The sequence below is a fragment of the Ursus maritimus genome (assembly GCF_017311325.1).
Source record: "Ursus maritimus isolate PB19 chromosome X unlocalized genomic scaffold, ASM1731132v1 scaffold_X1, whole genome shotgun sequence".
NCBI classification, from domain to species: Eukaryota; Metazoa; Chordata; class Mammalia; order Carnivora; family Ursidae; genus Ursus; species Ursus maritimus.
Window position 1 is genome coordinate 37013795 of NW_024423319.1, and position 16103 is coordinate 37029897.

The window sequence follows — 16103 nt, forward strand, 5'->3', positions numbered from 1 at the left end:
AATCGGGGGGGGGGTGTTCCTAAAGGGTCATTCTATATTACTCTTGATAAAGTCATTTCTATAGTCAATTTAAGGAGACCTAACAAAACAGTTTTGTGCTATAAAATACAGATAGGTGGAAACTGTCAGGTTGTAATCTTAGTCAAACGCCAGTAAAGTACAATTTGAAGTAACACAACTCGATTAAAAAAAAGAAAAAAAAAAGAAAAAAACACTACACAGCTTCTTCAAAGCAACCTGTCATTTTTAACAACTTACTGTGTTCCACGGAGTCTTAACCACATTCTAGATTGTTAGACTGTTCACTATACCTAAGTTCACCAAGGTTCAAGAAGTTGAATATGAAACATTAAAGGCTACCTTGAAAGCAGAGCTTTAAGGGCTAATTTGACCAACTTCTCTTAGAAGGAGATAAACAATTACCTATTTCAAAAGTTGGCAAACTTTCTCTGTAAAGAGCCAGACAGTAAATATTTTAAGCTTTGCGGACCCTGTCACAACTACTCAACTCTGCCATAAAACTATTTATGGACAGTAAATTTGAATTTCATATAATTTTCATGTGTCACAATATACTGTTCTTTTACATTTTTTTCCTACCATTTAAAGATATAAAGATATCTTTATATCTTAGCTCACGGGAACATACAAAAACAGCTGCCAGGCTGGATTTGGTCTGTAGGCTATAGTTTGCAGGCACCTGACCTATTCATTTATCAGTGAGGGTAATCTTAACATTTTACATTTACGATAAGCTTATTTACAGCTACAAATTTCAGGTATTCTTAAAGTTATCTAAAGGTTATTTCCATACAGTCTTTGCAAAACTTAAAGTCTTGGATAAACATCATTCTAAAAGATCCCTTCCCACTTCTAAACCTATTTGTTTCCTCTTTTGGATTTAAAATGAGGATATAGGGGTGCCTGGGTGACTCAGTCAGTTAAGCATCTGCCTTTGGCTCAGGTCATGATCCCAGGGTCCTGGGATCTAGCCCTGAGTAGGGCTCCCTTCCCCGCTCAGCAGGGAGCCTGCTTCTCCTTCTCTCTCTGTCCCTCCCCCCGCCTTGTGTTCTCTCTCAAATAAAGCAAATCATGTATCCAGTAATTTAAAAAGTACCAGGCTATTTTTTTTAACAGTACCTTAAGAACATCTCATCAGAAACAATTTGCAAAATTTTTTTCCCTGGATCTGTCAGGATTCAAAAGTATGCTGTCGATATTTCATTACCTTTTCTGCTGTCCAACCAAACATCAAATTCTACATTACGATAGATTTCTGGATCCAGGGCTTTGAGCACCTTATAGGGGAAGAGCATCTTTGATGTACTTTCTGGAGACTAAAACAAAAATAATGCTACAAATTCACCATCCTTAGCTTTAGTGTTCCTTCTATGAATAAAGAATAATTAAAGAAGTTCTTTTTTAAACTATGTACATATGCCCCCCTTATTAAAAAAAGAAATAAGTGCCGTAAGTTTTATTGTGTATTTTAAGAATCAGGAGATTAAAGAAGCAAAACGCAAATAATCTAAAAGGTTTTAGATGGCAGAAGGGAAATATTGTCTAAAGCAGCCAACTCAGGATATATCTCATATAAATCAATGAAACAGACAGATTAAAGATGCAGTCAGGCTATTCAATAAATCTCATTCTGATATACACAGAGGTGCAAGTGTTTCTGTACCCTAAAATCACCTGAAAAAATGAAATTTTTATTTCATTTTGGCCAAAATCTGTTAACAACTTCCAAAGAAATTACCTTATTCTGCTTTCCTAGAATTTCACCATATCCAATACTGTTACTGTTCCCAAATTACCAGCACTTGGGGCATGCATAGAGATTATTGTAATAGTATTTGCCCTATTTAGCTAGCCTCAAACTAAAGGTCTGCTTGATTGTAGGCCTATAAAGATGGTAAAATTTCTCCTGTTTTTTTTGATTATTACCTATTTTCTTTGAATAGAATAGGATTATTACCTATTTTCTTTGAATAGAATAGGACAAGTGTTATATGCTTTAACGACAAAAAGAAACCTTACCATCAGAAGACTTATTACAAACTAAGTATCTACTGGATTTGTAACATTACTTTAACTTGAAAAACAGCAGTTTCTGAAAATTCTCAAGTGTTCAGAGTTTGCCTGGAAACAATCTATATAATTCCATTAAGAATAAAAATTCAGACAACATTAAGCACTCGTTTTACATTTTCAGATTAAAACTTCCACAAAGGCAAACCTGAACTCTTCCCTCACCCCATATAACTAGAATGGACCACCTAACCTTAACTTGTTTATAAGTTATGATGCTGTAAGCCAAGATTATGAAAATTCTTTGCCCTAGAAAATTTCAAACCTTTGCTTCTTCTGTTCCTTGACTGTACCCCTCTGGGATATTTTCAACATTGCAGCAGGCACCCAACTCTTCAGGCCTAATTGAAAAGATTTAGAACAAAGAGCTTTATATAAATGCAGTAGCTAAATTTTAAGTCTAATGACTATACCACCACCTAGTGGTAAAAGAGCTCAGGTCTAAAAATGAGGCAAATACTTTTTTGCCCCAACATTTACATTTATGCTTCCTTTTTATAAGTATGTGCTACAATATACTTAGCAGATTATCTCCTATATTTCATACTTCCATCTCTTAAGATAGTCCCTATGATCCTCGCCTCCTGGTGTACACATCCACGTATGATTCCCCTATCTCCTTAAGTTTGCTTCTAACCAATAGATAGGATATATGTTATTACAGTGCGTAAGAATGTAGTGCCTGTATTGCTGGCCTCTCTTGCTGACTATAAGGAAGCAAGCAATTATGTTCACCAAGCCCACGTGGCAAGGAGCTAAGGGTTACTTCTGGCTGACAACCAGAAAAAAAAAATTTCTCAGTCCTACAGCTGCAGGGAACTAAATGCTGCCAAGAACTATGTGAGTGGAAAAGTGGATCCTTCCTCAGTCAAAACTCGAAATAAGAACTCAATCTTGGCCAACAACCTCACTGCAGTAAGCAGAAGACCCAGCTAAACTGTGCCCAGATTCACAACCTATATAATTGTGAGACAAGTGTGTTAAGTTGCAAAACCTGTGGTAATATGGTCTATGCAGCAATAAGTAACTAATACATCTTGCCTTATTACTACTATAGTTTCCATAAAGCCTGACGTCCTCAGGACAAGTCATCAGTGAAGAATGAAGCAATTTCTACCCTTGCTTTCCCAAGTAAGTTTTAAAAACCCCTCCTCTATCAAAAAATTGCAAGCAACAAATATCCAAGAAATAAAATTGCAAGCAAGACAAAAAGACAAGGTGACACCTCACTGGCACCAAGCCTATCTGAAATTTCCTAGACAGAATTAGGAATCAAGAAGAAATACAAGACAACACCTACTTTATTTATTATCTCAAGTAGCCACTGTGAACCTCAGTTACCAACTAACAAAATGATGGTGCTGGTTTAGAATCAGTTTTTTCTCAAAGTATGGTCCACAGCCTACCTACATCAGAACACGTAGGGTGTACTTGTTAAAAGCAGCAGATTCCTAGCCCCACTATGACCTCAAATTTTGTGAAAGTAGGCCCAAGAATCGGCCTTTCTAACAAGCACTGTAAAGTATATCTTTCTATACAACTGAAGTTTGAGAATCATGGAGTTAGGTAGTTCTAAAGTCACTTCCGGCAATAAAAAAAACTGACTCTGACTTGAATCAAACCTCCAAAGACTGAACATCTCAAAATACAACATATCTTCTTGGTAAAATTTTTCTTCCCCCGTTAAAAAATGTATATCCATATACATACATGCGTGTAGTGTAAGTCATAAGCTTGTCAAGCCCCTTCCACTTTCAAATGATACACAAAAATGTGAAACATGATCATGTAGTTGACATCCCCCTTCCCTGAATTACCTATCCTGAGTTGAACTCTTGTAGTCAATATGGACATCTTCACTGCCAGTCAGAGCATTGTTTCTGTTCTTTTTGGAACCACTTCGAAATAATTCAACTGCAGTCTTCAACTCTTCTTCATCCACAACAAACACATCTTTATAGAGAATTTCATACAATACAGCTAAAGGAAGAAATAGCCAAAACTCCAATTGTCAAAGTAAGATCTCCTTATAACAATGTGAAAATAGCCATAAATCAGTATACAATTTCAATAGGTACCAACAGTCTTAAAAGTGCTGTTTATGGTGGGTCCCTCAATTCAAAGATGGGCAAAAAAAATCATCTGAAATACAAATATAAAGCCTTCACATACCCTGACAAACAGCTGCACTTGACTGAAATTGTTTTGAGTATACTGAATCATAATGGCCATTACTTGAATAGCAGAGTAGAATCTGAAGAAAAGAAAAACACACAGAACAATTAAGTGAATGTTACACTAAACAACCATGAAATACTTGAAATTAAATGGCTAACCAGAAACTGATAACTAATTTGTTTTTAAAAACATGATTTTTTTTAGATTCCACAGATTAAGTGATATCATACAGTACTTGTCTTTGATTCATTTCACTTAACATGTGTCAATTATATCTCAATAAAGCTGAGGCAAAGTGATTTTTAAAAATTTGAATACAGATAAATGCAACCTAGAAAAAGGGATTTTCTTGAAAGTGACTTTTAAATGCCAAGATTAAAATGACTACTAAAGCTACACTGTGAGCCTAAATCACATTCCCATTAATATACCAAACAAGTACTGATCTACAAATTTGCAAAGAGATGGGAACTTTTACAAATTGACTCAGTAAATCTAACAGAAATCCTAACAGAAGTCAAAAGACCCAACTTAACTTTGAAAAATGACTGGAGAAATTAGGACAAATACCCAAATACTCTAAACTCAGACTATAGGGGGACAGACTTAGTTTACTCAAAATGTTATCCCTTATACCAAGTAGCAACATATGAATACACCATATAGGAACAATATTGCTAAAGAGACTTCCTTAATGAATTAAGGCACTGAGATGGCTACAAAATGAGTTAATTTCTTTGATCTTTAATCTCTAGTTTTCCCAAACAACAATTAAAAGCATTGCTTACTAACCAAAGTATTTTAGTAAAAATGCTTGTGGGCTCTATATAACGAAATGTGTTTCAATAACAGCAACAAAACCTTTTAAAATTTTTGTTCAAAAACCTGTCTTGTGTAAAGGATTAATACCTAGCAATTATTTTATTTTGAAGCCACCTCTGGTACCAGGAACCTAAGGTACCAAAGATGATTCTCTGTGTTCTATGGGAGGATACTGCCACCAAGCTTCTTCGGCAGGAAACTATAAGCACCCTGTTTGCTGACTTCCTGCCTACTCTGGGCTAACTCCTTCCAATAATAAAGTTCTCTATCTCAGGTTTGTTATTCTTCCCAAGCCTTTTTTTTTTGAAACCACAATTCCAACTCCATCAGTTTAATTCATTTCAGAGTACTGAGGGAAAGCGTCAAGCTAAAGTAACTCACAGTAAAGTTTAAGTTAGGAAGTTTCACACGCCCCAAGGGGTATTTGCCTTTAAGAGTTTATTAATCCAAAAGAAACAGTGAACAGATTTTGAGCAGAGAAGCCCTTTGTACCTTGGACTAGAAAAACCTGAAACTCCAACTAAGAAAGGTTAATAACTGGAGGCAGTTGTTAAGGAGTAAAGGAATCCAGCTAACCAGAACTGAATAAGCAGGAAAAAAAACCCTAGAGATAATGGTGTAATTTATTCATGTGGTAAGAAGTTCCATTTTGATTGTAAGAGGCAAAACAGACATGATGTCTTTTATGTTCTTGGTGGTATTCCGACATAAAATAATAGTTCTCTAATACATACTTGTGGGTAGGTAGGTGGGATGTCATGGCATTAAACTAGTAAAAAAATGAGGTAGATCTGTATTACTGATGAGGACAGGTGAAAAGAACAAGTTACAATAGATTTAGTATGAGCCCATCTACATTTAAAAAATAAATAAATGCAAAGAGAATGATACAGGATACACACTCAAACTTAATAGTTGTTACTCTGAAGCACAGGAGATTGAAAAGCATGAATGAGGGCTTTTTATTCTACCTTGCAGATTTAAGTTTTGTTTTTAATAGAAGTCCATCTATTCTTTTTAGGTAAAAAGGCTAAGTGAAGATGGATGGCTACCTTCCAATGGCATTCACTTTGGTACTGAATAACTATGTAAAATGCAAAGTTAAGTCAATAATATTTATTGCTTTTAATAAAGTCATTTTTGAAAACTCAAGTAATTCAAATATAAATCCTTAGAAGCCTGAACTGAGATATAGCAACTAAGTTTTAGACAAAGCAAGGTGTCACACAAGTACCCTGCTGCCAACTGGCTTTTTCATACTTAAATTTCAAGATGAACAAACATACTTTAAAATATTTGCAAGTCATACATACACTATCCAGTGCACACAAATGCCCAACTGTGGGTAAGTATTCGCTTTGGTGCATGTACAGATTAGAGTTATACATGATATTCTCACGGTTGCACACACTCAAAAGGTCTTACACATTTTGTATTCTTATGGTTACCAGTGGATGACCTTATTGACCCCTTAATCAGCTCAATAATATCTCTCTAAAATAAATAGGACTCATTTAAAAATAGAGTTGAATAATTGCAGGAACTAGGTGATAGGGATTATGAATGTTCACTAATACAAGTCTTAATTTTTCTCTAAATGAAAATTTTCACAGAACAAAATGTTGGGGGAAAAAACTGAATTGCAGGTTTAGAGTACTGGTAAAAATCTTAATGTCTAAATCTCCTCTCCAGCAATGCTGCATATAATTGCTAAAATACAAAAACTACCACTCCTCCTTCCTCAAAGAATTCTGATTATGTCACACCCTTGCTTAAAAACTGTGAATGTGGGGCGCCTGGGTGGCACAGCGGTTAAGCGTCTGCCTTCGGCTCAGGGTGTGATCCCGGCGTTATGGGATCGAGCCCCACATCAGGCTCCTCCGCTATGAGCCTGCTTCTTCCTCTCCCACTCCCCCTGCTTGTGTTCCCTCTCTCGCTGGCTGTCTCTCTCTCTGTCGAATAAATAAATAAAATCTTTAAAAAAATATAATAAAATAAAATAAACCAAAAATTAACATGGATTGATGAATGGATAGTTGATAAAATAAGAATACTAAAGTGGTGGGAATTAGAATGTTCACTATAAAATTCTTTTAGCTTCTCTGTATTTCTGAAAATCTTTAAAATATTGGGAGGGGCGCCTGTAAATAAATAAATAAATCTTTAAAAAAAAAAAAAAATAAAATAAAATAAAATAAAATATTGGGAAAAAAGCTACAACTATTCTGAAAAGCCAAATTCTTGGCATGGCCCCCCCATTATGAAACTCTAATCTATCTTTACAGAACTGGCCTCTCCCCCACCCAACTACTTGAGTCCCAAGGCATCTGCTGCTTCCATGTCTTTGCAGAAGTCCTCTGAACAGACTGCACTTCATACTTATTGGACTCATTTGTTTGATATTCCACTTAAATACCACTACCACCATGAAACTTTCTAAACTCCCTCAAGCACAGCGAAGGACCTTTTCTTCTATGCTCTTTATACATACTTCTATTATAAAACTGATCACTTCATTATAAAATTAACTATTTGCATGTCTATCTTCATAGTCTGTTAAGTCCTTGGAGAACAAGTATTACGTTGTATTCATTTTGGTGTCCCCAAAGCCCAGTGAAGTTCTGGTACACTACAGGGGTTAATGCTGCTGAACAAATTAGATGGCAGTACCACTGATAAAACAAGGCGCCCCAACTTATACCTATTTTCTGAGTTATCTCTTGCATTCTACTCTATTCCTAAAGCCACTTACTTGNNTGGTTCAGGTCTTCTGTCTAGATTACTTGAACATCCTAACAGTTCTCCCAGTGTCTAGTCTTGTCTTACAATCATCAAAATGTTGCCTGAATTATGGTCCATGGTGTGAAACAAGACTTGCAAATGCAATTACTGTATAGTCTATACTCACTAATCAAATAATCGGGATAAAAGGCTTTTCTTAAAAACTTTGTGGAAGAAAAATTATATGCTGAAGAACAATCTGTTTAACTGCCGAGAGTTCTCAACCAACAAAACAACCTCCTACTATTTTCCAAGTACCTTACTAGGCAGTAATAGCACACTGTCCTGCCCTCAGGAAACTTTCAGAATAATGAGAAATAGACATGAAAACAAATACAATGTGATAACTACTATAATTACTTGGGTGATGCTAGAGGAACACAAGAGGAAATAACTCCCGGGGAGTTGGGAAAGTTTCAAAGGAATTAACATTTGAGATACAAAGGAAAAGAAAAAAAGTATAAAACTCAGACTATCTGGAATCATGGTATACTAAATTTGTAGGACAATGAAGATGAAAAGAAGGTTTGGGACTCTTTAGGGGACTGTCTAACTTCCGAGTTTGAACCTTATCTTCTAAGTCAACAAGGAGCCAATTAAGGTTTTGGGTTGTTGTTTTTTTTTTTTAACCTACTACAGGAGTGGTAAGATCAGGTCTGTTCAGAAGGGTGGCTAACAACACTGAGGATAACTGAATGGGGAGGAAAAGGCTGGTGGCAGAGAAGCTTGGCATTTACACTATGCTTTTTTCCCATTAATTTGGTAACAAAGGATGATTTCTTACTATCTTGGTAAGCCAGTGGCATCATTCAATTTCTTTTATTTTAGTAAATATTCATTCATCTTCTTACCTTGTCTTCATAGCCATTATCTGTGACATAAGTTGGAGGCTTTCCGGGATAGCGATAAAGAATGAAATCCCGACTACATAGGTAGAAAACAAAAGGTGGTTGAAAAGAGATAATTTACAAGAGATATATGCAAGAATATGCAAGAGATAGTTATAAGAACAAGTATTTGGGCTTTTAAACTGTCCACCTTATTCATACAAAATAATCCAAATATTTAAGAGGCTAAATAATGTTAATTCAAAGTAGACCACTAACTGCCCCTGAAGTTCTACAGATTTTTAAAAGGTACTTTAACTCAGGGAAAGGAGTAAAGAAGATAGACTACCAACTGTATGCACGTTTCTGAGTGCTGGGGCTCCCCAGTTATTTAAAGCATGGGCGAGCAAATTTTACTTGGCAAAAAGACCAGATAATAAGCATTTCAGCTTTTGCAGGCCATATGGTTTACTCAACTTTGACTTTGTAGCATGAAAGCAGCCACAAACCATGATAAACAAGTACACATGACTGTAAAACTTTACTTATGGACACTGAAATTTGAATTTCATATAATTTTCACATGCCATGAAACATTATTCTACTTTTTGATTTAACCATTTAAAAACTTTAAAAATTCTTAGCTCAAGGGCCATAAACAGAAAGAAGGCCAATTTAAAAGCTGGCCCTTGACTTAAAAGCAACAACCTGCCCAGTCCCTCTTCTATACAACTTCTGATGGATTTAGTGAGAAATGAGCAGGCTGCAAAACACTAATTTGAATGAGTACCATAACGAGAGGGTTTGGACTCTACCATATATGCCATCTCACCATGCTACAAATTGTGAGTCTTACCTATAGAATCAATTTCCTCAAATGAACATGATTCCCACTAGCCTCTAACCTACATTATGTAACTATTTTTCAAAACTGCACAGCTTCCAGAAATGCCACTTTTGCTGTTTTAAAGACCAAAGTCATAGAGCAATGTTTCTCAAAATGTTCCATTATGATCTCCTTAAAGAGCCTTTTCACTTTTCATAATTTCCCTCCAAAATTTTAAGACCACAGATATACTGTGTATCTGTTTAGGTACTATAACCCTTTGAAGGACCACAAACCACTATAGTATCTAATATCTTTTTGTCCTGAAGAACCAGTTTCTACCCTCTTAGAAGCTATATTGCCCCAGTGAAGACACATGCAGAGGCACAAAGTTAAATACACAAGAATTCCAAGAAACACATTCTAATTTCCTACAGGAACACCAGCAGTTCTTAAAAGTCCTTTATTTCATTCAAATGGACACAAATGCTAGAGGCTCTCCACCTAAAAATTAACACCAATTAATTGTGCTTAGACCTCTTCTTTCTACATATCATTACATTAAATCCAAATTTCCCAAATCCCAAAGAGACGTGAATAGAAACTTTACACACAATCACACATACACACTCAGTCTTTAAAAAAAAGATTTAACTTACTTATAAATTAGAGAAAGAGCTCTTATTTCCAGCTGGCCAGCACTTTCCTAAACATAAATAGTACATACACTTTTTAAAAACATTCTGTAGCTAGGATGTAAAAGTTTCTGCAAGTTCAACACTGTTAGTTTAGATGCTTAGCACTGTTTTAGATGAAGAATTTGTAGAACACACTATAACTTGCTTTGAGGTTTGGGCTACTGTGTTACTCATTAACATAAACTTATTTGGAAAAAATAGTTCTAAAGACCTTCTCAGTTAGCTATTAAATAACAAGGACAGTTAACATGAGGGATTTAAAAGGCACAATAAAAATGGAATTAATGTTAAAAATATGAAATTAGCAGGGTACTTAGTAAATACTAAGTCCAGAACTATGGAATTAATCATATAAATTATTTTTAATTAAATATGCGTTTATGGAGCTTACTTCTACATAAAAGGATAACTACAAATCAGGGGAATTTTTGAATAAAAAAATAATGACCTCCTAGTAACATTCATTACTATCCCTCCTCCCCCATTAAAGTCAAAAAGCTTAGGCTTGTCCTGTTTGCATTGCAAACAGTCTACGGATGATAAAATCATTGACACATAATTCTCAACATTCAACACAAAACAATAGGTCAATTGCCAGCCTCTAAACTTTTGCAAGAACTATTTGATTCAACACAGCTGGCTACTTAAGAAAATAGGTTGCGTCTAGCTAAAGCGACACAGCTGAATGAATATTTAGGTTTACTATTCCAAATACTCTGAAAAGATTAAACCCCGTATTTGATCTTACCTTGGGATCTCCCAACCGTTCCAGGTATTTCTCAAAAGATCCCTCCACATACTTCAAAAATAAAACAAACTTGACTTAACCAAATACATAGCATTACTAAAATCTGATTATATGCTGCAATATTATCCTCCAATGGGTTTTTGTTCAGCTCAATAATTATGGGATTAAATTACTATTTTGCACAGCACCTCAAGAAGATTTGCACATACATAAAATTTAAAAGTGGAGAAAAGCTAGACTATAAAACTATCTTAGGAAATGGTCCTGGCTTATCCACATACCAGTGCATTTCATCAAATGTAACACCTTTGAGTTTCTGTTGAAATGCCAATTTAACTTGACAATTTTCATAAATCATGCAAGCCCAATAATTACAAGGATTTTAAATATGATAGGAGACATGCATTTGCAAAGTTAAACTGAGGAACTTTAAAGGGAATTTTATTAGTTTCAGATAAAGCCCAGGGCACAAGGGAACTTCTTGGGGTAACAGAAATGTTCTGTATCTTGATTGCAGTGGCAGTTGCAAGACTATATCACTGCCAAAACTGAAAGTGCTAAACTCAAAATGGTGAATTTTATTGTGTGTAAAATATACCTCAACAAAAATAAAATTAAACTCGGGGAACAGAATATATGTCTAGCTCCATGTACATATATCACTAGACTTAAAGTTTTTTAAATTTTCTCAATTCCTTTTTAAACAGCTTGAGGTATAATTGACATACAACAAACTGCTCATATTTAAATGGCACAATCAAATACGTTTTGACATATGTATGCACCCAAGAAACCATCAGGACAACTGTGATAATGAATAGATCCATCACCCCTGTAGTTTCCTTGTGTCCCTCTATAACTCCACTGACCCCCATGCAACTGCTGATCTGCCTTCTATCACTAGAGACTGGCTTGCATTTTCTAGAGTTTTATATAAAGGAAATCATACAGTATGTACTTTGGGGGAGGGTCTACCTTCTTTCGCATAATTATCTTGAGATTTATCCATGTAAGTTTTAAAATTTTGCACAAATCTTTCTTACTCAAAATGTGGTTACTATTACTGTATCATGAACAAGAGCAGGCATCACTTGGGAGTTTTGTTAAAATGCAGAAATCTCGGGCCCCAGCTCAGACCTACCCAATCAGAATCTGCACTTTAACAAGATCCTCAGGTGATTTGTATGCACAAAAATACTTGAGATGCACTGTTTTACACCATGGTCTTGCATTTGAAGTAATTTCATGAATTATCCTTTCCCCAGATGTAGTAAAGACTGTAATTAACTCCTAGGTAATAAGCTTTAAAGTCAAGAAGCCTTCACAAGGTTTTAAAATTCACTGAAACCTGTTGAGAAAATTAAGAGTAAACCTCGAACAGCAGGCAAATACCCATAATATACAGTCAGAAGAAAACAAATAGTACTGGAAGGGCTAAGAATGTTTTTTTTGAAAGCCACACAAAAGGGCACACTACAAATCAGACCTTGGTAAAACCTCATTCTGTTAACAAGAATTCAAATATTTCAAAGTATTCAAAGATGTCTTCTAGAAGTTGTTTTAAAGCCAATCATTAGTGGCAGAGCACTAATTACCAGTTTGTCACATGAAAAGATAAGTGTTTAAAACCTAATTTGTTTCCTTACAATTAGATTTTATAAGATTCTTCATATTGGCTGAAGATCATTGGGTAGATCATTGCTCAGAATTAAGAGTACAGAGGGGTTTCCCGTTTATACATACTTGGAAGTATGCATTTAAAAATAATTAACATAGCCAACTTTCTGTAAACTATGATTACTTGTTCAAGAAAACAGTGGTATGGATAATACAGAACAGTAGTCAAAACATAACTTTTTAGGACTTGGGAGATTATGGGGGGTATGCGGGGAGTAGAAAGTAGTGGGAAGGATACAGATGAACTGTTTCTTCTTAACTTTCAATTAGAGTACAAAACAATCTAATTCTGGAAGTGGTCCAGAAGCTAGGGGGAAGGCAGCTGAAAATTAAGTAGTCACTACTGAGAGGAGATTGCATAACATAATTTTCATTATGTAGATGGCTCAAAATTCATTTCCCATTTGCTACACACTCTATTGACATCTCTACCTTGCGTTATGTATTCTACTTACAGACTCAAAAGTTTGTTGATTTTCTCTCATATATGAGACACAAGCCTTCCTGATTTCCAAATGATGGACCTGGCTGCAAAACAACTAAAAAGAAGAGAAAGACCAGCTGTCAAGAGTCATCTGAAATAGCTTTTAAATTAAAATGATGAATTGGGCACTAAGTCCCCCTTATTCAAAACATATGTAGGAAACTGGGAAATTAAGTTACCTTACTAAAATCTTTTTGCCATCTTTAGTGGAGTTGGGAGAGAGGGTTCTGTCTTCCCACCCCTACCCTTTTTCTACTCCTTATGGGAACAACCTATAAATTTTTCCTTAGGCACAAAATTTAGAGAAGTAGGGTCTGCTTATAATAAAGGATCAAAATTCATTTCAGTTTTCTCTAATTCCACTCTTATCTTACATTCCACACTGGCATTTAGAAAACAGAAAAGACAGCAAAGGCACAGCAATATATTTGGACTCATCAGCAAAGGCATTCACCAAGCTAGTAAGTGGCAGACAGGCCTGGATGTCTTTACTAGGAAAGAGAAAAGGATTTTTTTTTTTTGGCGGGCTACAGGTCTTCTAGCTCCAGTACTATGCCATGTGTCAAACCCTGAAAACTCAGTATAGGGAAGATATATTTGTTTTCCTTTTACCTGCTCCGAAATAGCCCGAAAGAGGCAAGAGGCATCCTTGGCAGTCAGCTTTCGAAACAGCCCTAAGCTGCCTAAATATTCATCCATTGATGCCTCATTCAGAGACTTCTGGCCGCAGTACTTTTTCCATCCTTTATGCATTTTGCCAGGGGTGGAGGTGGGGAGGGGGAGAAAGGAACACAAATGTGGCAAGAAGGAAAAAGCAGGGTGCAGGTAGGAATGGGTAGCAGTGACAAGGGCTTGCTTATGCAGGTATCCGGAAAGCAGCCCAAAGTCTTAGGGATGAGAAGGCAGTTGGAGTCAGCGCTGCAGAATCTTGGCACTTCTCAGGAGCAGAAGCAAAGGGCTGGCTTGCTCGGGACAAGTCCGGACCCTGTGAAAAGAAGAGGAAGAGCCGATGCTCCTAGGAATAGAGAACTGGACTTGAGAAGACATGGGAGAAGGCACTTGGGGAGCTACCTTGTTGGGGAAGGATGGGATTAACGCAATCAGCCCAAGGTTGAGAGAAATATGCACAAGCAGCTGAGCACTGGGACCAAAAGGAAGTCGAGTTTGCAGCTTAACTCAGGGCAACTGCCGCACAAGGCTGTGATGGGACCGCAACAAGACTCAGGTGTATATGATGCAGCCTGGCCACATTATATCGCCTGAAGATTTTTGCCTAAATTTTCAACTACAGTCTCTGCGCCCAAGTTCCCTGCTCCCCTCATAATTTCATGGAGATGAGAGGAAAAAATTATAAACCTAATTAACTAGTAAACTTCTGTATTAATATCTTCAAAAACTAAGAAAGTCAGGGGCCGGGGTGCCCTTGATCTACAGGGGCAAAGATCACAGTTCAAGCAAAATAAAGGGCGAAAGCAGTTTTCTGGGTATTTCAGGTATGGGGTTTAAGTAATTTCATTTGGTTCTCCTAGATAATAATAACCCACTGCTGGGATCACAGAAACTAAATCCATTAACTATACTAGGAAACAGATACAAATTCTTGACTAATATCCCCAAATTATTGTATAGCATTGACAAAAAGAGAAAATGAAAAAAGTGTTTCTTAAAAACTGGAAACAATGAAAGTTTAAACTGAAGCAGCATAAAAGGAAATGTCTTACCCACAAACTTCCTAACAGACTACATTTAAAATGCTGTGGCACAGCATTAGAGGTACTGAATATGAGAATACTTCCATGTATTATTAGGACAATTCTCTGGAAAAACTACTCTGGATTCTAAGAAAACCAAAGTAAGTATGGCTGTTATTTGTTAGGTTCAAAAACAGGACTGATCACTTGCATTACTGGATTCCATTGTCAAGTGTCTCCTTTTTATTTAAATGCCAAAATCAAGTTCCTTTCTTACTTAAGTGTTAAACAGATCAAAAGTTGGCTTTGGAGAAGTTGCAAAATTAAGCTGTTTTGTAAATTGTTTTTCTTGTACCTATGGATCCAGTAGTTATGACCGCCCTGCCTCCAGGAAAAGTATCAATAGTCTAATAATTTAGGAATGAAATAAAAGCATGGTAAAAAGATAAAATAAAATCTTGACTTTCTTTAGCATATCAATTTGAAATTACCTTAATTAACTTCCTTTTTAAAGAAACCAGAACACTAGGGAAATTATGCCTTTTGAAAAAGTCCTGAAACATGGTTTGGGAAGAGGGATTATCATCTTTTTCTAAGGCCACAAATTGACTAAGAAAAATTAAAGGTTATAATGAAAAAGTTAACTGATTTTTGGCAGTTTTTACTTCAAGGAAAAAAACGCCAGTTCTTCATATTTATTGCTATTGAAACTAAAAATAAGGTACATAAAACTTCAATTAATACTAATCCACATACTTCATTTTGATGAAGAGAATAAAAGGGAAAACTGGGAGAGGAAAAAAGAACTAGAAAAGTAATACAAGAAAGAGCAAGAAACAAAAATTAGAGACAAAAAGACAGGAAAGAAATAAAGAAAAGAAAAAGTGAGAGACAGAAAAAACGAGATAGAGGAAAGAGAAAGCACACAGGAAGACCAACACAAATATGGTTAATGGATTACTGACAAAGTTTCAAGAGCAGTTCAACAGAGAAAAGACAGTATTTTCATCAAATGGTGCTGCACGATGGCATTCATATATCAAAAAAAATGACCTTTAACCCATACCTCACATCTTATACAATAATTAACATGGATCTAAGGCCTAAATGTAGACCAAAATTTCAAAACTTTTGGAAGAAAGCACAGGAGAAAATCTTCAAGACTTTGAGTTAGGCAAAGAGTTCTTAAATAGGATATAATAAAAAGAGTAATTGGACTGTATCAAAATTAAAAACTTTTGCTCTGCAAATGACACTTAGAAAATGAAAATGCAAGTCAC

General features: G+C 35.7%; 1 protein-coding gene across 1 annotated transcript in view; it reads right to left on the minus strand.

The window, feature by feature from the left end:
• LOC103679737 (ALG13 UDP-N-acetylglucosaminyltransferase subunit) overlaps positions 1-16103 on the minus strand; it is a 65857-nt gene that overhangs the window by 28882 nt on the left and 20872 nt on the right. Inside the window, 13 exon segments of the mRNA XM_040629019.1 lie at positions 1229-1337; positions 2357-2432; positions 3909-4071; positions 4264-4345; positions 8724-8796; positions 10185-10231; positions 10972-11022; positions 13104-13187; positions 13745-13921; positions 13924-13962; positions 13964-14020; positions 14022-14089; positions 14092-14117. Of these exon segments, the coding sequence (XP_040484953.1) occupies positions 1229-1337; positions 2357-2432; positions 3909-4071; positions 4264-4345; positions 8724-8796; positions 10185-10231; positions 10972-11022; positions 13104-13187; positions 13745-13921; positions 13924-13962; positions 13964-14020; positions 14022-14089; positions 14092-14117 (1052 nt within the window).